This window comes from Pteropus alecto, unplaced genomic scaffold (assembly GCF_000325575.1).
Source record: "Pteropus alecto unplaced genomic scaffold, ASM32557v1 scaffold143, whole genome shotgun sequence".
NCBI lineage: Eukaryota > Metazoa > Chordata > Mammalia > Chiroptera > Pteropodidae > Pteropus > Pteropus alecto.
Window position 1 is genome coordinate 2,432,556 of NW_006434828.1, and position 8,498 is coordinate 2,441,053.

The 8,498-nt window shown below is 61.7% G+C and overlaps 1 protein-coding gene across 1 annotated transcript in view; it reads right to left on the reverse strand.

Moving 5' to 3' along the window:
* Window positions 1–248: 248 nt before the first annotated feature.
* Window positions 249–8,498, reverse strand: part of RAB17 (RAB17, member RAS oncogene family) — a 13,296-nt gene continuing 5,046 nt past the window's right edge. The window contains exons 6-10 of the mRNA XM_025045454.1: window positions 7,318–7,319; window positions 4,362–4,513; window positions 2,783–2,908; window positions 1,266–1,359; window positions 249–1,044 (exon numbers count right to left, since the gene is read on the reverse strand). Coding sequence (XP_024901222.1) covers window positions 932–1,044; window positions 1,266–1,359; window positions 2,783–2,908; window positions 4,362–4,513; window positions 7,318–7,319 — 487 coding nt within the window. The 3' untranslated portion in view covers window positions 249–931. The remainder of the gene's footprint in view (window positions 1,045–1,265; window positions 1,360–2,782; window positions 2,909–4,361; window positions 4,514–7,317; window positions 7,320–8,498) is intronic.

Sequence of the window (8,498 nt, forward strand, 5' to 3'; positions counted from 1 at the left end):
CCCCAAAAACAGCCACCTTGCGCGGGGGCCCGCCGCCCAAAGGCACCGTCTGGCCTCTCCATAAAGGCTGATAAGCAGTGACAAGGTGACTGCATGGCATGTCACCGACAGAGAGATGTCCTGTGCCCACCTTAGTCCCCACAAGCCAGCCACGTGGGCCCGCCTCCTGTGTACTCCCCCGAGCCCCCCAGAATATGTGCAATAAAAACCCACCTTGCAAATCCACCACAGACTAGGTTACAGAAAGCAGTTTAATTTTTGGAGAAAAACACGTAAGTGGTACAGTCTATACCTCAGGCTAAAGGGCTGAGTCCTCACGCTCACCGGGCACAAGCATGTCATTGTCAAGTGCACAGCCAGGAGAGCCCCCCAGCCCTCTGGCAGACACCTCTCCCCAAGGACAACTGCCCCGAGCCCCACTGAAGATGTCCCCGGCCCCGTGACTGTCGCTGGTCACCTCCATCCAGGCCTGCTCGGTCCCCGCCCAGTCCCAGGCACAGGCGGGGTCTTGTGCAGCGCCCCGCGTGAGGCCGCCGTCCACCCACCACGTGGTCCGAGCCCTGTATTCCCGACCTGACCCCCGACCTGTTTCATTCCTCTGCGTCGGGAGGCAGCAGAGGGCACAACCAGCCTGGCAGGGGCGGGCGCGCCTGGTCTGGCCATTTGGGATTCGGTCTGTGTCGGGGTGTCGGGGTATTGGGAGGCGGATCTGACACCCCGGGAGCCATCTGATACCAGCGCTGTCCTGCACGACCCCGCCAGTTCCGAGGGGTGCCAGCTCCAGCCACTTCTAGGACTCAGGAACAAACCGGCGCCCATGGAGAGTCAGAATCGAGTGCCACTGTGCACATAGAGCCGGCAGCGGCTCCCTGAGGACAGCCTGGCCCGGGCCTGGGGGCCCCTCCCGCGGCCCCTCCCACCGAGGCCGCTCCTAGTGGCCGCAGCACCTGGCCGCGCCGGGCGCCTGGTTCGCCGCCAGCTGTGCGCGTCCCCGCGGCGTCTGCTTCTCCGCCTTCTCCTCCGCCCTGCGCACCAGCTCCTGCGCTGGGACCCACGCGGGACGAGGGTTGCTGGGGGGCGGGGGAGACCCCGGCCCAGCAGCCCCAGCACACAGGGCCGTCCCGGGACGCCAGCCCTCCCTGCCGCTCTCCCGGAGCCAGTGACTCTCCCGCTCCCCGTCCCGGCCCCACAGACTTGCCGCTGGTCCCAGGACTCCGGGAAAGCAGACCCTTGGCGGTGCGGGGGTGGGAGGGACGGTCACTCACCAACTGCATGGAAGGCCTCGGTCACCTGGTGGTTCAGTCTGGCTGAGGTTTCCATGAACAGCAGGCACTGGCTCGCGGCGAACTCCGCCCCTTCCTGGGGAGAACACCCCGGACACGCAGGCCGCTCAGGGGAGCCGTGAGGACGCTCGGCGCCCACAGCCGCGTGTGGCCGGTGCCACCACGTGCATTTGGGGTGTTTCGTTTGGCGGTTCCCAGCTTTTCTGAGATCTACCCAGTTGCCTTCTAAGGCGGACCCGCCAGCCAGGTGTGGCCAGTGGAGAATCAGGGCCTCTGGCTCGTCCTGCCCCAGGGCTGTGTCCCCGTGCCCCTGAGCAGGGGCAGAGTCTGAGGAGGCCACTCCTTGGCATGACCCCTGTCCCCACGGCTCCCTGGCACCTGTGGGCTCTGAGACTCGGGCAGACACCAAGCGACAAGGGGGGAAGCGTGGAGGGGCAGTGGGGACAGGCCCCTGGAGGAGCCCACCAGACCTTCCTCTGGTCTCTCCTGGGTCTCACACGGGTCAGGCCTGCATGGAGTGACAGACACCGCAGAGCAAGGGCGAGCTGGCCAGTACCGGGCTGCAGGTGTGGCCCAGAAGGGAGAAGCACTCCCAAGAAGGCCAGCGGGTGAGCGAGGACTGGGGACCTCCCCGTGCGGACCCCTCCCCCAAGCCTCCCTGACGCAGCCAGGGGAGGAGTGACCCTCAGGCTCCACAGCATCGCACCGGTGGTGTCCCCTTCCTGTCCCCTGGCCCACAGACTGCAACTCCTCCCCACTGAGCTCGGCCAGTCCCGCCCTGGCTCTGCCCTCCCTGTGCTCCCCGTCCTCCCTCCCCAACCTGCCCTCTGGCTCTCCACGCAGAGAGCCCTCGGGCCATCGCTCTGGTGGCCTATTAGTTTGCAAACCCCCGTCCCCTCCCACTGGCCACCACATTCAGCATGGCTCCCCCAAGCCCTCCCCCAGAGGGCTCACGCTGATGCCGCCCTGTCTTCCCTCTGCCCTCCCAACACTCTCCTCGGAACCTTCCTGCCGCCTGTCTGTCTTCCAGATCACCGCCAAGGAAGCGGGCTGCCCTCTCCCGGAGGGGCGCCCCTCCTCCTGGACCCCGAGTCGCCTCTCCCTCTCGCTGACGCCAGCCCCTAATGTGGCCTGGATTCACCCTGGCTACTTTTCTACAGCTGCCCACGTGCTCCTGGTCCTAAACATAGTGGGAAGTGCATGTGTGTGCATGTATGTGCATGTGGTCTACAAGTGTGTGACACAGCGTGTGCTCGGGTGCATGTGTGTGCATGTATGTGTGGTGTGTGTGACACTGTGCATGTGTGGGTGAGTGCAGGTGTGCGTGTGTGTGCATGTGTGCATGTGTGTGTGACAGCATGTGTTCGGGGTGCATGTGTGTGCATGTATGATGCATGTGTGTGTGGTGTGTGACAACATGTGCATGTGTGGGTGAGTGCAGGTGTGCGTGTGTGTGTGCGTGTGTCCGTGTGTCACACGATGGCCCGTCGCAGTCCTACCTCGACGCTGACCTCACGCTCCTCCTCGAGGTCCGTCTTGTTGCCGACCAGCATGACCACCACATCTCCCAGAGGGAGCTCCTTCTCCAGGTCCCTCAGCCACTGCTGAGCCTTGCAGAAGGAGTCCTGGGACAGAAGTGAGGCGACACTCAGGGGTGGCCCTCAGCGCTGGCCCCAGAACAAAGAGCAGGTGCAGATGGCCACAGCATGTAAAACGGCGTACAACCCCACTGGCTGTATGGCGGACCAGACCGTGCCCCACCCCCGAGGGCTGCTCTGTCCCCTCGGAAGGGGCAGCGCGTCTTCTCCAGGTTTGTGGGCGTCCAAGTCACAGGGCAGCTCGTTCCCCACAACAAGGCCTGGGAGGCTGGAAGCTGTGGGACGTTCGGGCCAGACCTCCAGCTCCTGCAGCCCCCACTCCCGGAGGCCCTCAAGGACTTCTCTGTGCAGGAGGCTTTGGGGGAGTGACTGTCACCCTCAACCCTGATCCAGGACCCCGCAGACCTGGGCCTCCCCTCTCCCTCCCTGCGGCAAAGCTGACCAGGCTGGCCCGCCTTCAGCCGCAGGCCCCCGGGCTCCTGAAAAGGACAGAAGTGAGGCGACACTCAGGGGTGGTCCCCAGCACTGGCCCCCAGAACAAAGAGCAGGTGCCGATGGCCACAGCATGTAAAATGGCGTACAACCCCGCCGGCTGTATGGCAGACCAGACCGTGTCCCCCGCCCCCCGAGGGCTGCTCTGTCCCCTCGGAAGGGGCGGCGCGTCTTCTCCAGGTTTGTGGGCGTCCAAGTCACAGGGCAGCTCGTTCCCCACAACAAGGCCTGGGAGGCTGGAAGCTGTGGGACGTTCGGGCCAGACCTCCAGCTCCTGCAGCCCCCACTCCCGGAGGCCCTCAAGGACTTCTCTGTGCAGGAGGCTTTGGGGGAGTGACTGTCACCCTCAACCCTGATCCAGGACCCCGCAGACCTGGGCCCCACGCCTCCCCTCTCCCTCCCTGCGGCAAAGCTGACCAGGCTGGCCTGCCTTCAGCCGCAGGCCCCAGGGCTCCTGCTCCCTGGCCCAGAGGCCCTGACCTTCCTGTTCCCCTGCCCCTCGCCACCCACTGCCCCGCTCCGGCTAGAGCCTTCTTGCAGGAAGCCGCCACCCCCCAGGGCTGGGGTTCATGCCCCTCCCATCAACCCCCACAGGACCCCACCCCGCGCTTCAGCTCTAAGTGTCCGCTCACTTATGCTTAGCCTCTGCCCGATGGTACTCCAGGTAGGGCGTGGGCAGCTAGGGCCCGCGTCCTGTTCTGTGACACCCCCCTCACCAACTCAATGGCCCTCAAGGGATGGCGAGCAATGGATGGCGCTCTGTGCGGGCTGCTCTGGTAGGGTCAGAGAGACGTAAAATCAACTATGCAGGAGGGAGGGCTTCCTGGAGGGGGCGACCAGTTATCACTGATGTGTCATGATTCTACCACATGGCACCTGGACAGATCAGTCACACAACGCCTTCAGAAGGCAGTGTCCCGGGGCCTGGGAGGGCAGAAGGCAGATGCCCTATGGGGCGGGTGGGGCCATGCCCCAAGGGGAGCCCCACCTTGCTGGAGATGTCATAAACCAGAAGTGCAGCGTCGGCGCCCCTGAAGTAGAGGTGGCAGACGCTGTGGTACTTCTCCTGGCCGGCCGTGTCCCAGATCTCTAGCTTCACAGACGCAGCACCCACGTCCACCAGCTTTGTGAAGAAAGCGCCTGGAACAGGGAAGCGCAGAGGGGCCTTTATGTGTAGGCCGGGTCCTCCAGGCCGGGCTGGCATGAGCCCCGGGCTCAGCCCAGTCAGAGAAACGAGCTTCCTGTCGCCCAGAGCCGGGGAGGCTGGGCGAACCCCTCTTCTGCAAGACAGTGATCTCCACGCAAAGCCAAGTGCTACATGTCATTTGTGGCAGGTGCTTTGCAGGTCCCACAGGGCCTCTGGAGGCGAAGATGAACTCCCAGGGCCCTAACTCGAAACCTGACCGCTTTCCAAAGTGATCTGATTTGGAAATTATTGTTTAGAAGCACCAAGATGTTCTGCCCCCACAATGTGGGGGTATGTCACATAGAGAGTGAGACAAGGGACAGGGAGCCAGCAGGGCAGGCCAGTGTCCAGAGCTGAGGGAAGTTGGCAGGATGCAGCCTCCTGCCAAAGTGACTGCCCGGCCCACCCCCCACGTGGGCTTCGGAACCCATTGGGAGATTCTGCAAACGTGGCCTCACGTCTGAAATTAAAACTTTCACCCTGCAGCTCGTGTGTTGGTTTCCGGGGGCTGCCATAAGAAATCACCAGAAACTGGGGAGCTTAAAGCAAAGGCGTTTATCCTTCTCATTCCGAAAGCCAGAGGTCCGAACTCAAGGTGCTGCCTGGGGTAGGGGGTCCTTCTGGAAGCTTCTTCTGGAAGCCTCACTCAATGCTTGCCAGTGCCCGTTCCTGGGCTTGCAGACGTGCCGCTCCCGTCTCTGCCTCCCTGGTCATGGGCCCTCCGCGCCCTCCGCGCCCTCCGCGCCCTCCGCGGCTCTGATGGGGACACCAGTCGTTGGACTCAGGGCCACCCGAAATCCAGGACACTCTCATCTCAACACCCTTAACCGACTGCATCCGCAAAGACCCTTGTTCCAAGGAAGACCACATGCTTGGGCTCTGGGAGTTACGATGTGGACATATCTTTCGGGGGACACAATTCAACCCACTGCAGACGGGATAAGGGACGGGGCTGGGCTGCGGGTTTGAGTGCCCTTGTAAGGAGAGGCGCAGAGAGTCCCCTGTCTCTCCGCTCCCTCCCTCCATGCGAGCACAAAGAAGAGGCCGTGTGAGCACACGGCAAGGTGACGGCCGCCTACGAGCCACGGGACGAGGCTTCTGGGAACATCGGCCTCTTATCCGCACCCTCTGTCCATCTTCCACCCGGTCACACCACGTTTCTGAGTTCGATTTTGCTGTGTCTTAAAAGCCGTCGCCGGCAGCGCGCATGCGGCAGAAAACTCAGCTCTGCCTCCTCCGCTTCACAGCCCTGGCCTCCGATACGTTCGCTTTTGGTTCGGCCCTGTTCCCTCTCCCTCTGGGGGCTTCTGGAGCCTTCCGCCTGGTGCATGGACTGGATAGACCCCAACTGGACAATGAATGACGTAGAATTAACTGGGGACTGCTCTCTAACTGGTATTTTATGGCTCCAAATTAAAAAGTGTCTCTAATAAATGTTATCAACATAGAAATGGTTTTGCTTTTTTACCTTTTTAACTTAAAAAACAAACAGCTGCTTCTGCTCACTTGCACCCTCTGCTGGAAGGGCACATGTAATGCATGGCTTCTCGGGGGCACTGTGGCTGAGGCCAAGTTCTCGTTTCGAAGGGAAGTGAGTTGGCGGCAAAGCTGGATGCGTCGGGTGCTTCCCCCCCACGCCCAGCCAGTCTGGGATTCGTTCTGGCTTCTGCTAGCAAATACGCATACAAGCGCTAGATGTCACCATCCTTCCGAAAGATGTCACTAAAAAAGTGCCGCCCAGGGAAATGGGCCAGAATTCCCGCTGTGGCGACTTAGGATCGCAGGAAGAGGGAGCCGCCCACCGCCCCTGCCAGGCCCTCCCGCCGCGGGTCAGGAAGCCTCCACGGTGACTGGGAGTGGCCCGGAGCTCCAGGGTCTTTCCAGCCTCCTCCCGGTGTGCGGGGCTGGGGGGTGCGCCCACTTGGGGTTCCCACTCTGACTCAGCTTCCGGTCTGTCTGTCACAATTCCTGCTCCAACTCCTGCTTCCGCTGGATGGATGGGCTCTGCCGGAGGCGGCTGGGGCACTGTTCTGGAGAGCGAGCCTGGCACTCAGCAATCCTGCCCACCCAGCCACCCATGACCCAGGCCCTCTGGAGGGGGCCCAGACACCCCTGATCTTCCTGAAGGCTGGAGAATTTGGGAGCCTGCCTGTCCTGAGGGCAACAACGCCGACTGGCCAGGCCCTGGGCCCACCCTGCTCTTAGAAGTCTGAGGAGAAGGTGACAGCCGTGAGTCATGACGTGGTAATCCACGACTTGAGTCGGCCTGCACAGAGCCCGCCACTGGACGGCAACTGCATCCCCGTTTCGTGAGTGAAAACACGGGGGTGCGAGCGAAGGCCACTGGCCCGTGGCCGGCCGGCCGCTTCCTCGTTGGCCTCACACTCACCAAGCCAGCACCTCCAGCACTGCCCGCTGCCCCTCGGGGCGGGGCGCCCTCGCCAGGCGGTGACTTGGCCCCTCTGCCCGCCCTCCTGACTAGGGTGAGGTTCCTCCGTGTCTGCCATCGGGGAAGCTGGACAACGCAGGCTACTGTCACCCAGAAGAATGGCTGTGCTCCTCTCCTCATCCGAAAAGCAGGGCTGTCCCTCCACTGATGGTAACAGAATAACAAATAATAACACGGGGGCTGTCCATCATAATGACAGAAGAACATAATAACCTAATTACAATAATATAGACTATATCATAATAAAGTACTAAGAAACATAATAATACATTTTATTAATTGATTTCCTATTCATGTGATAATCATAACATCTACCTCTAAAGGTTGTGGTGTCAAGGAGTGTATAAGATGCGTCAAGCAGACCTCGAGATTTGAGTGGGGATGGTCATTCCTACACGGGATTTAGCTCCTAAAAGCAAAAGAGGCTTACTTCTGTGTCCCCAACACCCAGTATAATTGCTGGCACGTAGTAGGTGCTCAATAAACCAGTGCTGGCCCCATGGCTTGGTGGCTGATTAAATAAAGAAGAATTGCTAAAGTCGGCTAGAGACTGTGGGCCACCTGCCAATCTACTCTGGCTGTTTCCTGCCTCCGAACACTCCCCCATGGCCCAGGGACACCGAGGTAGGACAAAGGCTCAGGCTCAGCCCCAGCCCCAGCGTGGAGGGAAGCCTTGACTGGAGGGGTTCTTCCCTCCAGAGACAGGAGCTGGGCCTGGGGCTGGGAGCAGGGACGGGGACTAGAGGCTGGGGGAGGGGCAGCTATTCAGCTCACTTCAGAATCTTCCAGTCTAAAGCAGGCCAGGGACAAGGCCACACCCAAGAGATATTCACTAAATGTATGAATGAATGAATGAATGAATGAATGAATGCATGCACGAATGCATGAATGAGTGGATGGACTCAGAAACAGGCGGCCTTTGGTGGCGGAGTCGTGAATGCATGAAGGAGTGAATGGACTCAGAAACAGGCGGCCTTTGGTGGCGGAGTTCAGATTTGACACCAAAGCTCTGATTCCCAGTGAGGTGTCCTCCGTCATGCTGGCCGCCCCCCAGGGGGCCTGGCACGAAGAACCTGCCATTTCGGAAAACCCCGGTCTCCGGCTCCCCGGGCAGACGCCGGAGGAGACTGACAGCAGATGCTTCTCCGACTGTTACGGCTGAGAACCGAGCAGTGCTGGCCTCTTCAAGAAGCGCGGCGAGAGGGTCTGCGCTGCCCGCCGCCCCTTCCTGCTGCCTCCACCCCCACCCAGGCCGGGCTGGTAAACTGAGTCCAGGCAGAAAGGGAGCGCGTGTGGGGACCCTGCCTGGGGGGCGGCCTTAGCCGAGGGGACCAGCAGGGTGAGAAGCCAGCTTGTCCTTCGGGTCCCCCTCCACCGCCCTGTCCCTCGCATAGCCACCCCGGGGGCCAGAGCCCCTGAGCCCCGGTCCCCCGTCCCTCGCGGGCCCGCCCACGGGGCCCCATCGCTCCCTGCCCAGCGCTCGGGGCTGC